This window comes from Sciurus carolinensis, chromosome 15 (assembly GCF_902686445.1).
Source record: "Sciurus carolinensis chromosome 15, mSciCar1.2, whole genome shotgun sequence".
Taxonomy (NCBI): domain Eukaryota; kingdom Metazoa; phylum Chordata; class Mammalia; order Rodentia; family Sciuridae; genus Sciurus; species Sciurus carolinensis.
The window spans coordinates 6,313,092-6,336,617 of NC_062227.1; the positions used below are offsets into that span (position 1 = coordinate 6,313,092).

Genomic DNA, 23,526 nt, shown 5'->3' on the forward strand with positions numbered 1-23,526 from the left:
GGCAAGGGATCCACAGCAAGGCCAACATGCAGGGCCTGAACAGACAGAGGGACATCTGAAGGGACCTTCAGAGATCATGGGGCACCATGAGGCCTTTGGAGACAGCACAGAGGAGAACAAGCCTACTGGGCCTTTCCTCTTAAGTTATGTATTTTTCTAAAACATGGAGGTGCCTGTGGATTGGACTTGGGGAAGCTGCTCTCAAATTCCAGTTCACTACTTGCTACCTCTGTGACCTCAGACAAAGCATTTGGGCTTTTAACCATAGTTTCTTTGTATGTAAATGATCATATTGTTATATTTTGGGACTCTTGTAAGGTCTGCCTGGCATAATGTGGGTGCTCAGTTAATTAATGGATGGAGGTGTGCCTTGACCAGCTGTCCAGACTCCCAGTTCTGGCCAGGGGCGAAGGGGGATTAGAAAAATAAAGACTCACAGACACAGATCTTGAAGATTAGGCTGGGATCAGGTGGAGCCTGCTCTCTGATGGAGATGCAGGTCTAAAGAGTTAGGCCAGCAATCTTTATTAATATATGTCTCATTATCAGGTTAAAGACTATGCAACCATTATTCTTTATATTCAGGAAAGTTACAGCAACTAGGACAACCGTGTAACTTTTCTGCAGTTGCAATTCTCAGTTGCAAAGTGCAATGTTAGGAGCTCTGTGTGGCTCTCAAGAAAGTCCTTTGTTTAAAGTTACTGTAAGGTGGGCAGGAACTGGAGAAGCGGAGCTGGTGAAACATTGTGGTTGTCTAGCATGAGATTTCCTTCATGGGCTGAGATGGGCTTAGTGGTAGAGCACTTGCCTAGCATGTGTGAGACACTGGGTTTGATTCTCAGCACCACATATAAATAAGTAAAATAAGGTCCATTGACTACTAAAAAATATTTAAAAAAAAAAAAAAAAAGGAATTCCTTCCTTCTCGGGAGCTGTGCCTGAGATCAAGGTCAGAGCTGACAGGACTCTTGCACAGAGCCTCCTCATGCAGGGCATTGCCACAGCAGCAAAGCATCCTGTGCCCTTGCACAGAAACATTCCCAGGCACTGGGCATGCCACAGCCATGAGGGCATCAGAGACTCCCAATCTCAGTCACTGCTCTCCCATCCTCTGTCACCGCTCTCCACAGAGATGTATCTTCAATATACTTGAGGGTACAGGGTGAATGTGAAAGATTTCTAGATCAGAATTAGGGTGGGGTGGGGAAGGGGAAGACAAACCTTTCATGCAGAAAACATCCCCCTCCACTAGAGTCTTTTGTTCTGTTTATAAACATCTATCAATCCTGGGTCTTTTGGGCACCAGGGATTGAACCCAGGGGTGCTTAACCATTGAGCCCCATCCCCAACCCTTTTTGTATTTTAGAGACAGGGTCTCACTGAGTTGCTTAGTGCCTCGCTAAGTTGCTGAGGCTGGCTTTGAACTCACCATCCTCCTATCTCAGCCTCCTGAGACACTGGGATTACAGGCATGGGCCCCCAATATGGGGTCTTATATGACAATACCAACTTTAAAGTATTCCCACAGGAAAGAAATTAATCTCCCAAGGAGAAAGGGTCCTCAGGTGCCAAAGAAAGAAGCTGAAAGAGCAACGAAGGTCCCAGGGGTGGTAGGGGAGGGGAGGTCACACTGGGAAAGGCATGAAGGGTGAGAGTCTGGGCTTTGATGAGCATTCAGATGGGAAATGAAGCCTAGGGCCTCTGAAGACTTCCTAAACGGAAGCTTTCCTGGTTCTACAGAGATTATCAAGGAAGCAGCCGTGGTTACCTACAAACAAAGCCCTTGGCCCTCGCTGAGTAATCCTGGCAGCTACTGATTTCTACATTTTCCCCGGCCAACTTCAGCCCAGGATTTACTTTGATTGATTAACCCAAGAATGGAATACAGATCTCTCTGTGTTCCTCTCCTCAGTTGAAAATTCTCTTGTAATAAACCTTCCAGTGTGACAATATGTGTGCTTAGGGGGTCATTCTAAGAAGTTTTGTTGAGAAAGGTGAAAGATGGGAAACACCATAATGCCCGTTAGTAGGAAACTGGAAGGATACACCGCCTGTGATTTTAGCCACTTGGAGGCTGAGGCAGGAGGACCACAAGTTCAAGGCCAAACTGGGCAATTTAGTAAGACCTTGTCTCAAATAAAATTTAAAAACAGGAGGGGCTGGGGTGTAGCTCAGTGGCAGAGCACTTACCAAGCTTACCGCCCTAGGACTAATCGCTAGTCCACGCCCCCTCGGCTCCAAAAAAAAAAAAGAAACTACCTGACAGTTCATCCTTCATTGCCTGCTCTGTGAAAATGGGTCTGAACCTTTTCTGTAGTTTCCTTTGCCGGCCACGGGAAGTTAAGCCCTGCCAGTAGAGGGAGCTGGAGAGACACTGGCTGGAAAGGGGCTCTGCCCTTCCTGGTTCTGGGGAGGCTTGCTCTCTAGGCTCTTGCAGAGTAACGCTTTTTCCTCCCGTCAGTCCCAAGTATTTTGTTTGTTTTGTTTTGTTGACCTTACTGGCTGCTGGGTTTTGGCTTTTTCTAGCTCTCAACTTCATAAGTGGCAAGATAGCCAGGAGCCCCCAAACGCATGGACCTGTGCTCTGGCCAAAGACTCTTTGTTGCCTGAACCCTCCATCACGTGCTTCTCCCCTGGCTGAACACCTCAGATGTCCCAGGCTAACCTGCCTCAGCCACAGAGGAGCTGGCTCCCAGCCAATGGTACCCACGATCCGATGGCTGACTCTCTGTTTTCACATTAGCTCAGAGTTTCTCAAATTTTCCTCTGCACACACATCTCCTAAGAATGTTGTACAGTGCAAATGCTGATCCTGTAGCTCCAGCGTGGGCCTGAAATTCTGCATTTCTAACAAGTGGAGTGGGAGTGGGAGGCAGGGAGGGACCTTCTGGTCCACAGAACATTCTTAGGGAAAAGAAATGCTAGCTTACTTTGGAACACATTTCTGAAGTGTAAGTAGAAGAACAGCCTTATTTTGACATCAGTCCAGTCTTAGCATGAACATGATTTAGTTTTTACCCCCCAGAATTATATTTTGGGAACTCTAAGGCTGCTACCTGCCCCTACTACAGCCTAAGTGTTCTCTCAAATAATTAAAAAAAAATTTTTTTTAGATGTCGATAAGCCTTTATTTTTATACTCAATTATTTATATGTGGTGCTGAGAATCAAACCCAGTGCCTCACACATGCTAGGCAAGCACTCTAGAACTGAGCCACAACCCCAGCTCCTCTCTCGTATAATTTTGATGAGTGCTGGTAGCATTATGGATCCTCACACAGTCCCTGCACTTTAGGACTTTACTGTGAACTAGTGCCATAAGTGCACAATGTCTGTCCCTGGCTTATATCGGTCTTTAAGGAGAGAGATTACGGCCTACTGAAATCCCAGCATTTGGCTCAGTGCTTGTTAGTACTGAAGCGTGTTAAAAGAGCTGGCTCAAGCCATCCGTGGGCACGGCTTCCCCACTTAAAGAGGCCCTCATCCCTGGGTGACATGGGGATGGTAAAGCCATCCATGTGGTCAGGTTGGTGTAAGGGTTAAACAGAGAGAGCAAATGCTTGAATGACGGCTGGCACCTAATAAGTACTCCGTAAGATTCAGCTGCGATGACTAGCAAATGTGTCAGATAATCTTTCAGGAAAAAATAGCATCACAACCATTCGATCAGATGACTTCTCAGCTTCTCATCAATTAATTTGTTGCACTTTGATTTCATTTGTAACACATGCAAAACTATTTTACTGTAAGTACACGTATACGAACAAGAAATTCAGTCATCCAAACAACAGAAATTCAGTCATCCAAACAACAGATATTTACTAAATGAAAGATGTCTGTCCCGTACTGCAGATGAAGCCAGGAAGAAAGGGATTCAGAAATGAGATAGATGTGATTTCCAACCTTAGGGAGGAGAGATGAGGAGGGAGAGTTATAATAGGGTCATTGCAGTGCAGTGCCTTCAGGGGCACACCAGCAACCTGTTTGTGCAGATCATTGCCTGTGGAGAACTTGCTTGTCGCCTGCCCAGCGTCTCTTCCTACCTGCTGGTATTAGAAAGTTTATTTTCTCCAGGGAAACTCCCCTGGTCCCCACGTCAGCTATCAGTCCCAGTGGATCATGGAGGCTGATTCTAATCAGACTCCAGCTTGGACTGGACCTGGGCCTGCCTGATCAGGGAATCAAATACCCTTCGATACAACGTGGTTCCATGGTGAACATGTCACCCAAGACAGGTCAGTGGTTCTATTCTTGGACTTCTGCGCCAGATTTGAAAGTACAGTCCTCTTTCTTTTCCTGCTGGGGTTAAGACTACAGGCTTTGGGCTGGGATTCTGGCTCACTGAGAGAGCGCTTGCCTAGCACATGTGAGGCCCTGGATTTGACCCTCAGCACTGCATAAAAATAAATAAATAAAATAAAGGCAAGCTGTCCATCTACAACTACAAAAAGTATTTAAAAAGAAGACTGCAGGCTTCCAACACGGCTCTTCTGGGCTTATCAGTGGAGATAAACTGGTTAAAGTGAAGCAAATGCCTAAGAAAATAAAGCAGAGAGATGAGGAGGCAGAGAGAGATCCAACCCGTCTCCCTGTGGCTCATCCCTGATCTACTTATCCCGGATTCACTCTTGGAATTTCTTCTTGAGCCAACAAGTTCTTTGTTTTACCTCTTCTGGATGTGTTTTCTGTTCTCCACCACCTGAAGGATCCAGAATAAATTAGAAAATAAGAAGTGCTTGTTACGATTTGGATCTGGAATGTCCACAAAGGCTCATGTGTTGAAGACTCCAAGGTCCGCAAGTGGGGCTTGTGGGGAAGTGATTGGATCATGAGGGCTCTGGCTTCGTCAGTGGATTAATTCACTGACAGCTGCAAGGACTACTGGGAATTGGTGGAAACTGCAGGTTGCAAGAAATTGTTGGCGGAAATAGGTCACTGGAGGTGTGCCTGGAAAGGGTATTTTTTCTTTTTTCTTTTTTTGGTACTGAGATTGAACTGGGGTAGGAGTAGGGTACACTGAGTTCATTTTATTATTTTTTAAATTTTAATACAGGGTCTTGCTAGGTAAGTTGCTGAGGCTGACCTTGAACTTGCAATCCTCCTGCCTCAGCCTCTTGAGTTGCTGAGATCACAGGTGTGCACCACTGTGCCTGACCGGAAGGGTATTTCCTAACCTGACTCCTTCCTCTCTTTCTCTTTGTTTCTTGTTGCCATGAGTGAAGTCACTTTCCTCAGCCAGGCCCTACTGCCATGGTGTTCTGCCCCACCTGGGGCCCAGAGCAATGGAGCTGGCCAAATATGGAATCTGTGAGCCAAAATAAATCTTTCCTCCTCTAAGTTGTGTTTCTGTGACTTGTCAAAAACAATGAAAAGTTGACTAACTTGATTCTAAATCCCAAATGATTTTATTTCGTCTCAATTGAAGTTATAACTGAAGAACAACCTTTTAACAGTGGGAATTTGAGAGAATAAAAGCTTCTAATGGTGTAATTACTTTGAGTACTGTCCTGGCACAAAGCACCATGCTAGTCAGCAACACCGTGTCATAAGGAAGTGTGAGAAAACCTCAATCACAGGAGAGAGGCAGCGGCAGGTACGGGTAGAGGACCTTTCCCGACTCTGACCTCCTGTATCTAGTCGTCATAAATGGATTGCGGGGCTGGGGAAATAGCTCAGTTGGCAGAGTGCTTGTCTTGCAAGCACAAGGCCCTGGGTTCAATCCCCAGCACCGCTAAATAAATAAATAAATAAATGGATTGCGACTTGCTGGAAACTGCCCTGCAGCATCCCAATTGTCCGCTAATGGTCTATGGCTCCACGGTGCCTATCTTTGGGACTATGTACTTATTATTCACCTGCTGTGGCAAGCTGAGCTTGAATTCATGTATCAACCTTGGAATAGCTAAATTAGGACCTATAACTTCATCCGTCTTGTCCTCATCAACTCAACTGGCATCACAGGTCAGGAAAGGGATGCTGATGTGCATCTTCATGGGACCCTGAGGCAAAACTGTCACTTAAACTCCAGAGTCTGAGGTCAACCTGGGCAACACAGCAAGACACCCTTTTAAAAATAAACAAAAAACAGTGGCTCTTCTCAGAGTAAGGAAAATATTTTTGTTCTTGAATATATTACATAATTAGAAACAATTGTTCAATGTTTTTTGGAACTTTTTCAATTTACTTCTTTTGTCTTCTCTTCAACCATAGGAGGAACACAAGATGGACTATAATCTTCCTAATTTTGGGGTTGAGGGGGAGGTCCTAGTGATTGAACCCAGGGGTACTTAACCACTCAGCCACTTCCCCAACTCTTTTTATGTTTTATTTTGAGATAGGGTCTTGCTAAGTTGCTGAGGCTGGTCTTGAACTTTCATCTCCATCCTCCTGCCTCAGCCTCCTGAATCACTGGGATTACAGGCATGTGCCATTGTTCCCAGCCTAATCATTCTCATTTTGTAGAGGATAACGGATAAATAGTAGCAATGTAGTGGCAAAACAGACTATGTGGTGTGCAGTTCCTTTGCAGTTAACAAAACCCTCTCATCTGTACAGCCTGACCCAGCCCCTCCCTGGCCTTTACCTAGGTGTTGCTCCCTGCATGCTATTGAAACAAACTGAGTATTTTTGAAACTCTCAATTGATTTGTTCTGTGAATTTGGAGAGAGTGTGGAAGATTTGAGTGCATTTTTAGTTATTTCTAATGTCATTCCTCTATTAAGTAGCTCAGAGTAATTTACATCTGGTACGCGGTTAAGCTTCGCTGCATCTCCACCGGTGGTAATAAATAACCACTGTAATGCACACGTTTCTCACAACCAGGGAAGGGCTGGCAGTGTTAGTCAGCATCTCTCTCTTTGCCTTTCCTGCTATGCTTTATTTTTCTACACTATCTGGATGTGTGTGTGTTTGTTTGGTATGGCGGGTACTAAAGGTTGTTTTCATATCTTGGATTGGTAGAAAGACCAGTCTGTCAAACTACCACTTTACACACAGTGTTCAAACAACTCAGGCTAGTCTGTAGGTTGTGTTTCAGGAATGCACTGAAGGGTGCAGTCTCCCGGTAGGAAAATGGTGCAAACTGGGAGGGTGCTTGAGGCATTACCCTAGGTCTGCTGTAATCTAAAGCTCCTCCAGCAACCTAAGGCCAGGCTGGGGTTGTGCTCAGCGGTAGAGCACATGCCTGGCACAGGGGAGGCCTCTGTGGGTTTGATCCTCAGCACCACATAAAAATAAATAAAGGTATGGTGTCCTTCTACAACTAAAAAAATATATTAAAAAAAAGAAAAGAAACCTATGGCCAGCTAACACCACCTAGAGACCACTCATCTGTTTGTTAGTGGATCTAAACACTTAGAAGTGTTTGGGGCATCTTTTTAGTTGTAGATGGACACAGTACCTTTATTTTATTTATTCACTTTTATGTGGGGCTGGGGATTGAACCCAGTGCCTCACACATGCTGGGCAAGCACTCTAACCCTGAGCCATAACCCCAGCCCTTCTGGGGCATCTCGGATTTGGGAATTAGGTTGCAGGGCTCACAGGACACACCTTGAAAAAGTGCAGTGGAACTGTGCTGGGAAGAAAACAGAAGGAAGACGCGGGAGTGCTGGCTCAATGTGCAGGGGGAGGACAGCATGCCCTTCTCTCCAGTGGGAATGGTTTCATGGTGCTGTAATTTGGTGACAGGATGCTTAAAGCTGCCAGAGACAAACTGGCTTGAAGCAGGGTTTCTCCAACTGTGGTCTCGCATACTTGCAGCAATGCTGGTGCATTAAGAATCTTTGGGAGCTGGGATTGTGGCTCAGGGGTGGAATGCTTGCCTAGCATGTGTGAGGCACTGGGTTTGATCCTCAGCACCACATAAAAATAAATGAATAAAATAAAGGTCTATCAACCTCTAAAAAAAAAAAAAAAAAAAGAATCTGGAAACTTCTAGAGATGGCTCTACCTGCTATTAAGTCTGATTCAAGATGATGATGATGATGACACTAATAATGGTGATGATAACGACGACTTTGGGGTTTGCTCTGTTCTAGGCGCTGTGCTGAACCCTTCATACCCATTACCCCATTCAGTCTTCACAAAATCCTCAGGGGCAGAGACCATGATGTCTCCATTTTACAGATGAGAAAACAGGCACAGAAATGAGCATGTCCAAGCTCACGGAGGTAATGAGTGGTACAGCTGAGATTCAAATCTTGATCAGATTCCAAAGCATGCTTTTTTTGTTTTTGTTTTTCTTAAATTGGGGTAAACAGATAAAACCCATTATTTTTACAATTTTAAAGTGTACAATTCAGTGGCATATAGTAAATTCACAATTTTGTCAACTATTACCATTATTCCCAGAACATTTTGATTGCCCTAAAGGGAACCCTTGTGTTTAAGGGGTTATTCTCCAGCATCTCCTGCCCCTCACCCTGGCATTAGCCCATTCTGGACTGTAAGCTGGGGGGCACAGCTAGTGGCCAAATAAAATCAGACAGAAAGCAGCCAAAGCAAGCTTTAGTGGAATCTGGCTCTCGGGCGAGATTCCCAGCCCCCGGGGGGTACAGGTCAGGGTAGGGAGCTGGAGAAAATCGCACATGGCCCCGGCTGCCCAGGGTCTTTATAGGCTGGAATGGGTGGGGGTCCTGCTGAGTGACAGGTGGAGGTAAGGGTCAGTGGAGTTTTCCTGCCCGTTTGATTGGTCACAGTGTGGTGGCTGCCCTTTGCCTCAGTTGCTCCACTCTCTGTCATATAGTCGCCCAAATTCCTACCTAACATGGACGTTTCCTACAAATGAAATCATACAATGTGCAGCCCTTTGCATCTGGCTTCTTCCACTTAGTACAATATTTTCAAGGTTTGTTTAGGTTGTAGCATGTATCAATGCTTCATTCCTTTCGCTGGCCAAATGATAATCTGCTGTACCACATTTTATTTAACCCTTCATTGGCTGATGTACATTAGAGCTCTTTCTACTTATTGGCTATTGTGAATGGTGTCTTTGTACACTAGTACAAGTTTTTGTTTGAATAACTGCTTTCAATTCTTTTGGGTAGAAAATAAGGCAGTGATCTCTGTTGATTCAAAGAAGGAAATGACTAAATATTTAAAATCTTCAGTCATTCAACATACATTTACTGAGCACCTACTGTATAGCTGCCAGAATGCAAAGCCCTGAGAATATAAATTGCAACGAATGAGATAAGAAATCGTCCTGGACTTCCTCAGGAATGAAAGCTGAATAAGTGAATAAAACAGACTTTCAACATTTAGGATTAAAAATTCCTTTTTCATTTGCTGTTGAAGGTATGTCAAAAATGGTCATGAAGGGGTTGGGGAGATAGCTCAGTCGGTAGAGTGCTTGCCTCGTAAGCACAAGGCCCTGGGTTCGATCCCCAGCACCCCCCCAAAAAAATGGTCATGAAGCGCCAGAGCAAGATGCTCTAACCGGCTGTTTTGGGATACCAGAAACAAACACAACTCAGTGTAAGGTCAACAGTACAGGCACTGAACATCTTACATAATAATAAACCTGAGGTAGGGGGGTTCCTGAGTGAGCTAAGGCAGTGGCTCAACAATGTCAAGGTTCTAGGTTTTCTCCATCCTTATTGTCATAAGAAGGGGCAGCAAATAACTCCAAGCACTTGCCCTCCTCATTTAGTAAGGACCAAAGCACAGAAGTAGGGGAGAGTGGGAGAGATTCTTTTTTTGTTGTTGTGGTTTTTGGTACTTGGGATTGAACTCGGGGCCACTTTACCACTGAGTTATGTCCCTAGCCCTTTTAATTTTTTATTTTGAAACAGGGTCTCCATAAATTGCTCAGGGCCTTGCTAAACTGCTGAGATTGGCCTGGAACTTGGGATCCTCCTGTCTGCCTCTTGAGGCGCTGGGATTACAGGTGTGCACCACCTAGGGTTTCTTTCTTAATCCCTATTTAGGTGCAAGAAAAAGTTTACCAGAACACGTCCCCTCCCATCTGTTTTGCCAGATTTGAGACACCGACTATTTCTCAGCAATCACTGGCAGGGGAATGGAATTACAATGAATGATTTAAGATTAATCAAGATCAGGATGGAAGGGGCCCCACTTCCCCTGGGGCCTACAGCCACTTGATACCTGAACAAACTAGAAAATAAGAGGGAGAGAATGGCTGCAGGACGAGCAGCCAAAAGGATCTCCACCTGTGCCTGGGCAGTATTTCCTGGAGAAAGTCCAATTCAGCATTCTCTGAGCGCCAGGCCTTAATACAACACACACAAAATCCCAAATCCAAACCTCAACACGTCCAAGACTGAACTCATGATTCTCATCAAAGGGGTCTCTTCCAGTTTTCCATTTCTTTGTGACAAGCACTTCCATTCCAGGGCCCAAGTCAGAAAAACAACCCTCATAACCCCTTCCTTCTGCATCGCCCACATAACGGAGGCGCGCGACAAGTCCAGCTGATGGAACCTCCCAGACAGCTCTCGGATCCATTCAGTCCCTTCGTTTCCACTGCCATCGCCCTAGTCCAAGTTATCCTCGTCGGTTCTTCCCTGGACTTCAGCAACAATCTTCTGCTTGGTCTCAGTCTCCCTGCCCATTTTGACCCCTTCCTCCAATGGGATTCCTACACAATACAGCTAGAGAGGCCTTTTCAAACGCAAATCGGCTCCTGCTGAAAACTTGCTTCCCACGGCTCCTACAATAGAGCACAACAAGGCCCTCCCCCACCTCTTCGCCTTCGAGTTTCTTCGAGCTGGCACGGGCTGTGCTCCTTCGCTCCTCCAGCCATCTGTACTTGTCTTCCTCCTGCCCCTTCACTGTCACTCTCAGCTTAACCGTCACTTCCTAAGGAAGCCTTTCCAGGCTTCCTGCGCCACAGCTAGTAAAGAACTCTGCCTTCTCTTTAGCGCACTTTTTCTGTCTGCAGTCGAAGGTCCGTGACAACACGGAGCTAGGATCTCCTCCACCACAATACCTGGTACACAGTGAGAATTCAATGTGTAGCTGTTGAACGGTTACAGGCATATTAAACCTTCAGAGAAGTCTGGCTGATAATGAACATGGACCCAGGCCCGGAGGGACCACACGCAGCTGCGACCAACCTCGGCGCCGGAGTCTCCAGGACCGCAGCTACCCGTCTCCCCAAGTAGCCCCGCCCATGGCTCCGCCCCCTTCCGTATCTGAGAGGGAGGGACATAGAGGTCGCGTGACGCGACAGCTGCCGGCCGGTGATTGGACATCCGGACGCGCCGACTAGGGAAGGGGGCGTGTCTGAGCGCGCTGATTGGCTGTCGAAGGGCGGCGGGGCGGGGCGGGCCGCGGCGGCCGCGGCAACGCGGGCGGGGGCCGGGAGGGCCGGGCCGGGACGGGTAGGGTAGGGCAGGGCAGGGAGGGCGGTGGCAGCAGCGGGATGGGTCCTCGCCGCCGGCTTCGCTGAGACTCGCGCGCGTGGGCTGCCCGCGGCGGGCCGCAGTGCCGCGGCGGCATGAAGGGCGCCCTGGGGAGCCCTGTGGCTGCGGCCGCCGCCGGCGCCGCGATGCAAGAGAGCTTCGGCTGCGTCGTGGCCAACCGTTTCCATCAGCTGCTGGACGACGAGTCGGACCCGTTCGACATCCTGCGCGAGGCCGAGCGCCGGCGCCAGCAGCAGCTGCAGCGCAGGAAGCGCGACGAGGCGGCGGCGGCGGCGGCGGCCGGTGGCCGCGGGGGCAAGAGCCCGGCCGGGGCCTCGAGTCACAGGCCCGGCGCGGGCGGCCGCAGGGAGTCGCAGAAGGAGCGCAAGAGCCTCGCTGGGGCGCCGCCGGACAGTCCCGGAGGTGGCCCGCAGCCGCCCGGTAGGCGTCCCGCCGGGCCCGGCGCCCGAGGGAGGGAAGGAGAGTGAGGGGTCATCGCCCCGCTGCGACACGGGGTCCTTGGGGAAGGGACTCGGACGGAGCTGGGCGCGTGTGAGGGTCCCGGGGCCGCGGCAGGCTCGGGGACTCGGGGTCACGTCCGTCCTGCGCTCCGGACGCTGCAGGAGAGAGGGTCTCAGGACCCTGCAGCTGGGCCTGCAGAGTCCGGCCAAGTTGCTAGGGCGCGTATAGGGAGAAAACCGGTCGCCTGCCAGGGGCTCCCGAGCCTGGAGCCCGCAGGACCGCCTGCCTCCGCCCAGCCGCTGCGGGATGCGGGTCGGGAGGCGGCGGGGAAGCGCGATGGGAAGGAGGGGGCGCCGCCGGCTAGTGGATGGAACGGGAGCCGCGCGGTGGCCGGGCTCGGGCTCTGTGACGAGGGGCCCCGGGCGACAGTGGCGGGCTGCGGCGGGGCCCGGCCCTCGCGCGCTCTGCGCCCTCTCCCAGCCCCATGCGGTGGCTTCCAGTACCACCGGTGTCGTCTTCCAGTGCCGCAGCGAGTGTTGATGGGACGTGTAACTTGTGATTGACTCGAGGCTGCTTTGAGAAAGCGCATTTCACATTTCCCATCAGAACATGCAGGTTCCTCCCTGGATGACAAGAACGGCCCGTGCAGCCCGGCCGGTGCTGTCTGCAACCAGGAGGCTGCTTCAGAGCCAGGTCTCTGACCTGGACTGCGCCAGGGTTCTCCTCCACCTGTCTGTCCTCAGTGTCCCTGAAATAAGGTAGTGGGCCTGCGGTGTGCGCAAAGAGTATTAAGGTCTGACCACTCCCGCCAGTGTTTGGCAGCATATTAAAGTCAGCTTTATTGGCACGTTCTTGATAAAAATTGTGCATTCCAACCCAGAGAGAACACCCCTGGTTTAAGTACTGTCTTCGAGCTTGCAACTGGGTGATGTTTAAGTCCAGTCCAGAAACGTTGCTTGAGCATCATCAAGTCTCTACAGTAAGGATGTTGAAAGTTGTAAAAAAAAATGCTGTTGGATAGTTCAGTGTCCGACCCCGTTAAAACAGTGAGTTCGAACTGAGATTGTGGCTCAGTGGTAGAGCACTTGCCTTGCATATGTGAGGCCCTGGATTCGATTCTCAGCACTGCTTGTAAAGAAATGAATAAAATAAAGGTTCATCAACAACTAAAAAAAAAAAAAAAGTAAAAAAAAAACAGTGAGACCAGATATACTGTACATTTTGTATTATGCTCTTGTGTTTTCTCAAATTTATTTAGTTTCGTAGAAATAAAAGAATTAAGGAAGGCTATGCTTTTCCTCATCTTTTAACCATAAAAATATACTGTCCTTTAGAAATGTGAAACTGCAGCTAGTATATATTGATTTTTAGCCTTGTTAAAGTTAAAAATTATTTTTGTTGTGAAAAATTTCAAGTCTCAAAATGTATGAGATCAAGTGAAACCCAATTTTTCCTACTGTTAGTACTGTGCATTTATATGCATAAATTTATGTGCAGAAATGTACAGTGTTATTTCTATATTTTTCTAAACTTAAATGATAGAAACTGGGTTGCAACCTACTTCTTTCACTTGACATTGTAATCTAGTACGCACACTTATAGCTTTTTTCCCTGTCGGTTGTTCACAGTCTAAGCAATCTGGCTTTTGAGCTCTTTATTAAAGATCTTTAGTTGATCTTGTGGTTAGAAAGGAATTTTGTCATGGTAGGTATTTTTCAAATGTATGTAATTTCAGGAGCGAACATCTCATTAATTTCCACTTATGTAGTTACTGTACTGAATTTGTAAGGGGTGTTAGAGAGCCGCTCTCAGGGTTTGATTATTGGATAGGGACTGAGATTAAATGCTCAACATTTTAATATTGTTTGTTATAGGAGAATGCTTAGTATAAATATCAGACGTGTTTGACATATAATAGAAACATTTATTAATCTAAAAAACCGTGGAAATCATAAGATTTTTCCCTACAGAAACATTGGGTTTTAATGTCCTGAACTGCCTAGCAATATGGATAAATCCTCGGACTGAACCTTGCCCAGTAAATTTGTTCTTGACTTATAAGAGGCTGTTTAAACTTTGCTTTTCTAGCCTTTCAAAACTGGTCTTTGAGCCAAAGCTCAAGTTTATAGTAAATCTTAATGTAAATTTCACTGTAGTCTGTTTCTTCTGTGGGCTTGGGTTTACATAAGTAATCAAAGTGCATGTGCCAGCCTTTTATTGGAAAGGGCTGGTGAATTGCAGTGTTTGCAGTACCTACGCGGAGCTGCTGATCCAGCATAGAAGACCAGCGAGGTGCAGTTGCAGTCTTGATCCCTTGGAACTAAGTTGTAGGGAAAAAGAAATTGTTGCTGATTATCTTTTCCTCTTTGCATTCTGGAGGGAGAATTAAATGTTTTCATGGTGTTGGTAAATTATCCTATCCTATTAAGTAGCCAATTGTATTGAACAGTTTTCAATTTATATACAGAAACAGAAGAAACTATCATAAAGTGTGCAATAAAAGTCATATTTTAAGTTTTGAATGGCAGAGTCCAAATTTTATTGATAGTTAAAAAATAACTTAGAGGAAGCAGAAAGTAGGTGCAATAAACACCAACATGTTTCTGTAGTTGAATGGGAGACATTTAAGGTTGGTTTTCTTCTTTTTTTAACTATAGGTTACAAACAGGGAATCTGAAGTTACTGTAAAACAATTACGAGGGGAAAGTATTGGAAAGTATTGCTGTTGACACGTGTGCTGCTGACTGTTGGGCTCTGGATAGACCTTTTCAATTTACAATTTACAAAATGTCATAATGACATTTTCTCCCTTATATTTCAAACACCTTCTAAAATTGATCTGTTGGTAATTTATGTTTCTGCAGTACACATAATGCTCTTTTTATGATAGCATCTTTCCCGTATCCTAACCACGTCAGAAACTTAGATTGTGACCTCACTATAGGATGCAGATTGGATTCAAATATTTCTAGTTATGGGATGTTGAAACCAGAACCTACTGGACTTAGATCTATCATGCAATTTTTCACACTTAAAAAAATATGTTAAAAGTAGTAAGTTGTGCCCTGCTGGGAGGCTGAGGCAGGAGGATCATGAGTTCAGTGCCAGCCTCAGCAACTTACTGAGGCTCTAAGCAACTCGTGAGACCCTATCTCTAAATAAAATTTTTAAAAATCGGGAGTGGAGAGCGGTAGCTGGGGATGTAGCTCAGAGGTTAAGCACCCCTGGGTTCAATCCCTGGCACCAAAAAAAAAATATGTCGTACAGCTTTATGTTAATGATGTCACAGACATCATTAAATAAGACCAGATAATATTTACTTGTGTCTAGACCCTAAAATTTACGTTGTTAGTAGAAAATGCAAAAATATGTGTATGCATTTATTTCTCAAGAGTTAGAGTGTGTATCTAGTGGGATGGGGATTCAGTTAAAAATATACCCATTGAATAATATTTAATAGCTATAGAATCAATGTGAAGAGTAATTTCTACCAAGAAAAATCGAAGTCACCATAATAAAAATCATACATCATGTTTGAGGGAAGACCTTCCGAACGTGTGCCAGAGTGGATGAACATTCTGGAAGGTGACTGAGGATGTGACAAAGTTCTCCACAACATGTTTACCAGGTATTAGGTGGAGGTGGCTCCAAACAAAACTTTGGTTAAACATTTTAAAGCATCAAAACTAGAGGAGGGTAAAAAACGGAGAGGGGAGAGAAGAGAAGGCTAGAGCGGCCCCAGCACCCTGTCCCTGCCCCAGCTGGGGCTGGACTTTTCAGTGGCCAGAAGGGTTGCCCCCTGAGAACTCTAGGCTCTTGAGTGAGTGGGAAATGTCAGGTGGGCTCATGCTCGAGGGCTGCAATGGCAAATCTGTAAATCGCATCGAAGCAGAAAAACCTGCTTGTATTTTAAAAACACTACAACGTGTGGAAATGGAAGTCTTAGTAGCCGTGACTCACGTGCAGTTGGCATTCTGAGAGGACGGCCTGGAGTGCAGTCCCTCGATCCTTTAGTGTTGGGGGCGGGGGCGCTTGTGACCGTGTTTTGGTAGAGGTGCTCTTGTGGAACGTGGTTTACTCGCTGTCGCAGAGCTGCTGCGAGGTGCCTGTGACTTAAGGCAGCCAGTCTGGTTTATTTATCTTGGACTTTCACGATCCGTAGTAGTTTTATTGAGCAGTGGTAGACTCTGCAGGTGCAGAGGTGCACTTCTGCAATGCCACCCGGCAGGGAGGCCGAGGCGGGAGAATCACAAGTCTGAGGATGACGGGCCACCTGAGCAGGACCCCGTCTCAAAGAATAACAAGGGCTGGGCTGTGGCTCAGTGGACACTTGGCCCGCCCGACTCGAGGCTGTGTTGGCGTCAGCACCTCTTTTCTTCTTAGAAGTTTCCCAGACTTGCTGGGTTTTCCAGTGACCTTGATTGCCAGGAAGGTGGGAGGCGGCCAAGGTGTCGCGCGGGGCTGTGGTGGGGACCCTGTTCCAGCCTGTGCTTTGATCTTCTGCCGGCAGGCCAGAAGCGGACTCCAAGAAGAGGGGAGCCGCTGGGATGGAACGACAGCCGGGGGACAGAGGTGACACTTGACAGAGCAGAGCGGAGGCCCTACAGGGAGTATCGACCCTACGAGAACGAGAGGCAGGCGGACTTCACAGCCGAGAAGTTTACAGATGAAAAGTACGTACCTCGGTCCCCTGAGATGGGGCGGGCGGGGAGTTCAGGGGTGCCCAGCCCTTGGGCTGTCTGTGGTGGCTGCCCTTGGAACATTTGGCCAGTGCAAGAAGCAAATCACAGACTTTAGGTGACCCGTGGGGATCTCCCACTTACCTCACAGATGACCTTACATCTTGGTTCAGGAAATGACTGGCCAATTAAAAGTGATGGTTGGCTGGGGAGGGAGCTCGGGTAGCATGAGTGAGGCCCCGGGCCCACCCCCCAAAATTGTTTTTGGTAACTATGAAAAACACTTATAAAATGACGTGGGAGTGTGTGGAATGGGTGAAGATTTCTTTTCAAGTTCTAGACTAGGGAGCTGCTTTTGAGCTAGGGATATAATTATGGTTTTGATTTAGCATTACGAAATCATCCTCTTAAACAGATTTAAGCAAATTCCTAGCTCCCTGGTCAGGTCAACAGGCTGTCATGACAAAGTTTGAAGGAAAACCTAATACGATAGGGAATACTGACCTGGCTCACGTATCTTCTCAGAGTGCTCTGATCTCTGATAGGGAAGAAGGTCTCAGGCTGGTGCGTTCTTACGTCATTCCTGAGTAATGGCAGCACAGGCCGTCCGAGCCCCACCTATTCCAAGGTGGCAGTTAGGTATGTCTTGTGCTTGGTACTGGCAAGGTGGGTGCTTGCTTGCTGCTTAAAGTGTGTAACAGAGTCTAGGTTAAAACACAAAACTGGTGAATCACATTTAAAGGAAAATATGCTCATCTCAGTTTCTACCAGAGATTGGCTCCTGGATCCCCAAGGACACCAAAATCTGCAGATGGCAAATCACTTTATTGAAGGGCGTGGTATTTGCATAGAACCTACACACATCCCCTGGTATACTTGGAAGCACCTCTAGATCGCCTGCAATGTTCAATGCAATGTAAATCGCTGGGCTGTGTTTCTTTAGAGAATAACCACAAGGGGAAACACCTGTACGTTCAGGAAAGGTGCGTCTTTCTCCCTGAATTGTTTTTGGCAGGGCTATTGAACCCAGGGGTGCTTAACCACTGAGCAACACCCCAGTCCTTTTTATTGTTGTTTAGAGACAAGATCTCGCCGAGTCATTTAGGGCCTCCCTAAGTTGCTGAGGCTGGCTTTGAACTCGCAATCCAGCCTCCCCAGCCACTGGGATTGCAGGCACCCACCACCATACCCGGCTCTCCCTGGATACTTCTCATCAGAGCTGGCTGAATCTGCAGACACAGGATCTGATATTACCCATGGATGTGGAAGCTGGCTAAAACAGGACTAACGAGGACTAGAAGAGCGTTCAGTTCAGTGTCAAGGGACTATTTGTTGCTCCCACTCTTTCTGCTCCTTGACTGTTTCATTTAGGATCCTGGTCGTTGGTTTTAACCAAGGAAATATGACTTTGTGCCTATTAAAAATACCCTTCTACCCCCCAAAAAACAGTGCAGCAGAGAGCAACTCAGTCTGAGAGGCCAGGCAGGTGGCTGCCTCCTCACATCTGTTCACCTGGGTCACATGCAGAACTCGGAGATGGCGGAGGCCACCATGTGGAAAGGGTAACAGAAAGGCTTGTTGGGGCCTTTTTATTTTTGCTGATAAACTCAAATTGGCTGTATAATGGCCACAGTCTTCTTGTTTATGAAAAATCTCTTGGGCTACTTAATTTTTGAAACATTTATGCTTTTTTTCCCTCACTTCAAAGATGTATTCTGTGGAAATAAGGAAATTATAGTTCAAATGCATAAATCTCTTTAGTGCAAGAGTATGCAGCCTTGAAAAAGGATAAAGTAGATCTTTGCATGTGACCTGAAAAGATGCCTTTTAAAAGTGAAATAGTACTCATAGGTAAGGGTGGGATATGGGATTGTGGATTCTTTTTTTTCTTTTACAATAATTTCAGAGCCAGGCGCGGTGGTGCACGCTATAATCCCAGTGACTCAGGAGGCTGAGGCAGGAGGATCGCAAAAACAGCCTCAGCAACTTAGTGAGGCTCTAAGCAACTCAGCAAGACCCTGTCTCTAAATAAAATACAAAAGAGGGCTAGGGATGTAGTTTAGCACCACTGGGTTTAATCCTTAGTACACAAAAATATAAAAATAAAATAATTTTAGATTTACAGAAAAGTTGCAAGAATTATACAATTTTCATGTGCCCTTCATCTAGAGTCTTCAAATGTTAACTTTTACCACATTTATCATTCTTTCTCTGTGCACATATACACGCATACACACATACTTTTTTCCTTTGTCATTTGAGAGAAAGGAGTATTATTGTCCCTTTGTGCCTAAATTATGTGTATTTCCTAAAAACATGGTACAGGGGCTGAGGATGTGGCTCAGCGGTAGAGCACTTGCCTGCATGTGTGGGACCCTGGGCTCTGGTCCCAGCACTGCGAAAACAAACAAGCCCCACCTGTATAGTTATCAGACTCAGCATTGATACGTGAGCACTGTTACCTAATGCCCTAAATTATGTAATCTACTCACTTTGCTCAAGTTTCTCCAGTTTTCCTAGTGAGATCCTTTTAGCCAGAGAGAACATCTTTCTGGCTCAGAGTCTAGTCCGGGAGTGTACATTGTATGTTGTCGACTTTAATCTGGTATAGCTCCTAGTCTTCCTGTGTCTTTTATGAATTTTGTATTTTTAAAGATTGTACACTAATTATTTGTGTAGCACTTACCAGAATTTCATTTTGTCTGATGCTTTCTCAGGGAACAAGGTTATATGCTTTTGGCAGGAACGTTATGGAAGTAGTGTGTTCCTGTACATCCTACCAGAAATATTTAGGGAATTTTACTTTCAAGGAAAATTGAATCTTTTTTTAAATATTCTTTTTTAGTTATAGATGGACACAATACCTGTATTTTACTTATTTATTTTTATGTGGTGCTGCGAGTCGAACTCAGTGCCTCACGCGTGCTAGGCAAGCTCTGCCACCGAACCACCACCCCAGCCCCAGAACTTGAACTTTTTAATAAGCCCTGCCTGTGGTATCAGAAAAGATATTTTCCTTGGTTTCTTAAAATATATTCTTCTGCTTAATAAAAGTTCATAAGCTCTTTAATAAAAATAATAGTCACTTTAGACCATTCAGAAAAAAATTTAAATTATAAAGAAAATTGAAACCACCTGTTTTGCCACCTGAGATGATCACTCTGAACACTTTGGCCCGTTTTCCTGCCACTGTGGTGCTGGGGATGGAATCCAGGGCCTGGCACGAGCCAGACCAGTGCTGTGCCCTGAGCTGAGTCCCCAGCCTGCTGCTTTTTTTAAGTATTGATCTACTTTGATGTTAAGATGGTAATCATATGCATTGAGTATTTTGTGTGTCTCTTCCTCCTGACATGGTGTCAGTGGTCTCAGCCTGTCGTCCTGTCAGTGCTCTTACGTGCTCTTGGTTTGGATGTGTGACACGGTCCTTCCCTTAGTACTGGACCTTTGCCTGGCTCCCGGGTGTTTGCTTCATGAACAAGGCCCAGCAGCGAGCGGTGAGGCTGTGTCAGGAGTCTCCCGATGGAGTCCTGGAGGCCGGATCCCCACTCGGGTCGTAAAGCGAGGCTCTCAGGTGACTGTCACCTGTCCAGTCAGGACCCAGCCCATGCTTCCATGCAGGGTGCGATGGTACGTCGTGTGACGACAAAGAAAACCTGGGGAGTGGGGTGGGAGAGCTATTGGTAGTGACGAGTCACCGTCCTGGTAAATGTCCGTCACAGTCATCACCAGTCACCTGAGAGAGCGTTCTCAGCACTTTCTCCAAACTTGACTGTAATAAAGTTGGGTTTCTTGATTCGATACTGAAAACTGGTGTCCCCTGGAATCCCTGTGATACGTGTTTATTGGACAGAATTGTAGAACCTCGCTAGTCTTGGAAGTCTGTCTACAGTCAGTCCTCTTGATTTGTAGATGAGGAAACAGGACCACATTTCAGCAGGGTGCACGCTGGTGACAGCTGGCGTGGGTTTTATTCCGCCGAGACGGCACGTTTCCCCTGGGAAGTCGTGCCATGGCTGACTCCCAGCGTGTCTAAGAGCCTGAGATGAGCTACAGCACGTGGCCCACGAAATGTATTGTTTCTAATGCAGCAGAAATGTTCCCTTAGGCTCCAAAGAAACTTATTTGAACTCTTAGAACATAGACTGTTAAGAAATGGGTCTGAGTGATTTCCGCTCTTCCTTTCTGCTAGTCACTTGAAATCAGTTCCAATCATGAAAGAGCCACTTACTCAGATATTTAACTACCTCTCTCCCCAAAATAAACTTTAAAAAAAAAAAGTGGTACAATATACCCATGAAATTTACCCAAGTGTACCATTCTGTTACATTAAGTACATTCAGATTGTTGTGCACCCAACCCCAGATCCTTTCCATCTTCCGTTCTGAAACCCTGTGTCCATTAAACACTAACTTCTCATTCCCAGTCTATGAACTTCAGTCTCTTTATCTGTGAAAGAGATACTCATGTCTCATTAGGTATGTTGACCAGCTTTCCCTTACTGTAACAAAATAACTGAGATAATCGACTTAAAATGATGAAAGGTTTATTTTGAACTTGTAGCTTTGAATGAGTGGCCCTGTTGCTTTCAGACCTGTGATGAGGTAGCACATGGCAGAGATACATGACAGAAGCAGCCCATGCATCTCATAGCCAGATGAAAGAGAGAAAGAGGAAGAGAGCAGGGTCCACGGTTCCCTTCAAGGGTACATCCCATGGCCTAAAACCTCCCACCAGGCCCCATCTTTTAGTTTCCACCACCTCCCAGTAGCACTTCTTGCTGGGGACCAAGCCTTTAATCCATGGGCCTCTGGGGGACACCAGATGCAAACCTCAGCTCTGGGGTTGTCACAGAAGAGTGAGTTAGAGGTGAACACAGCAGTAAACCTTGGCTGCGTTAGTTTTATTCTTTTTGCCTGTGAGTTTGTCACAAATAAAACTTGCTAAGCGCAGCCTAGGATTACTCAGTCCTCACCAACCTTTTAAGATAAATGAAGATACATTTTGTAATGAAGGGATTACAAAGAAGTGATCAGGAATATGTTTAATTGGGGAACCAGGAAGTCTGCAGAATAAAGGAAAAAAAAAAATGGTTTCAAGGATTAAAGTGTTCCAGAACATGCAGGGCTGTTTTTATGTTTTTAGCCTTGATTTCAATCACTTTTTTTTTTTTTTTTTTTTGTACCAGGGATTGAACCCAGGGCGCTCAACCACTGAGCCACATCCCCAGCCCTTCTTTATTTTATTTAGAGACAGGGTCTTGCTGAGTTGCTTTGGGCTACCTAAGTTGGTGAGGCTGGCTTTGAACTCTGGATCCTCCTACCTCAGCCTCCAGGTGGCTGAGATGACAAGCGTGCACCACTGCGCCTGGCTCAATCACTCTTACTCTAAAGGATTTTCTTTTTATTGACTTGTTGCACTTCCCAGCTAAGAGTTTACTTTTACTTTCCTTTTGTTATTTACTGTTTTAGAACCCTTCTTTTTTTTTTTTTTTTTTGGCGGTGTTGGGGATTGAACCCAGGGCCTCATGCTTGCAAGGCAAGCACTCTACCAACTGAGCTATCTCCCCAACCCAGCACCCTCCGTTTGATACTGACTGTGGTTTAGGCGCAGGTTTTACAAAGATTTCTATTGAAGAGTTTGGCTTGGGTTGAGGGAGGTGGAGACACAGAAGCCAACTTGGAAAGTTTGCATAGGCTCCAGTTTCTTTTGAGAGACTGGCATAAAAGTGACCGTTGCTCCTTCTGTGTTACTTCATCTTCCTGAGTAAGGAGAATTGTGAGTTTTGTTTATTTTACGCACTACGGTATAGTGGCTTTTTATATTTTTGGTAGATGGATGGAACCCAGGGCTGCTTAACCCCTGAGCCACATCCCCAGCCCTTTTTATTTATTTACTTTTTTGAGACAGGGTCTTGCTCAGTTGCTGAGGCTAGCTAGCTTTGATCTTAAGATCCTCCTGCCTCAGCCTGCTGAGCCACTGGGCTTACAGGTGTGGGCCACCGCACTGGGCTGTAGTGGCTTGTTAATATAATATTTTATCCATAAAAGTAGGCTTCTAGTGGAGGTATTTAAGTGACTAATGCCAGTGGGTTTCTTGATGCCAGGACAAGTAGTTTATTGTTGCTTTAAATGTTTTTAAAATCCTAATTAAATTTTAAAGCTTGGGGGGATGGGAATGGGAAGGACCGTGGAATGAATCAGACCTAACTTTCCTAGGTTCATATATCATACACAACCAGCGAAACTCCACATCACGTACAACCACAAGAACGGGATCCTAATTAGGATAAGTCACACTCCACGTATGTATGATATGTCACAATACACTCCACCAGCATGTGTAGCTAAAAAGAACAAATACAAAGCTATATAAAAATATTTTTAAAAATAATTTTAAAAAAGACTTCACATTTAATAAAAACAAAAATATTTTGGGCTGGGATTATGGCTCGGTGGCAGAGTGCTTGCCTAGCACGTGCGCGGTACTGGGTTTGATTCTCAGCACCGCATGTAAATAAACAAAGGCCCGTTGCCAACTAACAAGTATATATGTCTAAAAAAAATTTAAAAACCTACTGTACTAAACGAGGGTTCTAGCAACAAACAAGACGTGGTCCTTTCCTAGGGGAGCGAGTCTGGTGGCGGAGGGGTGGGGTGCCCTTGGGGCTGGAGCGGGAGGTGGGGCTGGGCGCAGGAGGAGTGGCATGGCTTCTCTGACCTTGTGTCAGGGACCAGAGCCGGCGCCAGGGTCAGCACTGCTCTTGTCCCACCTGGGCCTGGAGATGTCCAGGAGGTGACTGGCTTCGTGGCCTGGGGTTGGGGAGGCCCATGTGAGACAGGCCAGGTGGCATCAGAGGAGGAGGAGGAGGACGTGGGCGGGGAGGGAGCTGGGCATGCTGACGCAGCCGAGCCAAAAGGCCAGGGCCCGGCTCGGTGGCGCCCCAGTGGTTCTGCCAGGGCGGGGTGCGTCCCCACAGTGGGGCGGGGGACTGAGGAGCACCAAGGACTTGGTGCCACACGT

At 46.4% G+C, this 23,526-nt stretch overlaps 1 protein-coding gene and 1 non-coding gene across 2 annotated transcripts in view; both read left to right on the forward strand.

The window, feature by feature from the left end:
- The first annotated feature begins 9,324 nt into the window (after positions 1 to 9,324).
- Trnat-cgu (transfer RNA threonine (anticodon CGU)) lies at positions 9,325 to 9,399 on the forward strand. Its single transcript has one exon. It is a non-coding gene; the product is annotated as a tRNA-Thr (tRNA).
- A 1,961-nt stretch (positions 9,400 to 11,360) lies between these two features.
- The window catches only part of Habp4 (hyaluronan binding protein 4), a 32,167-nt gene continuing 20,001 nt past the window's right edge, over positions 11,361 to 23,526 (forward strand). The window contains exons 1-2 of the mRNA XM_047525919.1: positions 11,361 to 11,806; positions 16,338 to 16,500. Of these exons, the coding sequence (XP_047381875.1) occupies positions 11,461 to 11,806; positions 16,338 to 16,500 (509 nt within the window). The 5' untranslated portion in view covers positions 11,361 to 11,460. The remainder of the gene's footprint in view (positions 11,807 to 16,337; positions 16,501 to 23,526) is intronic.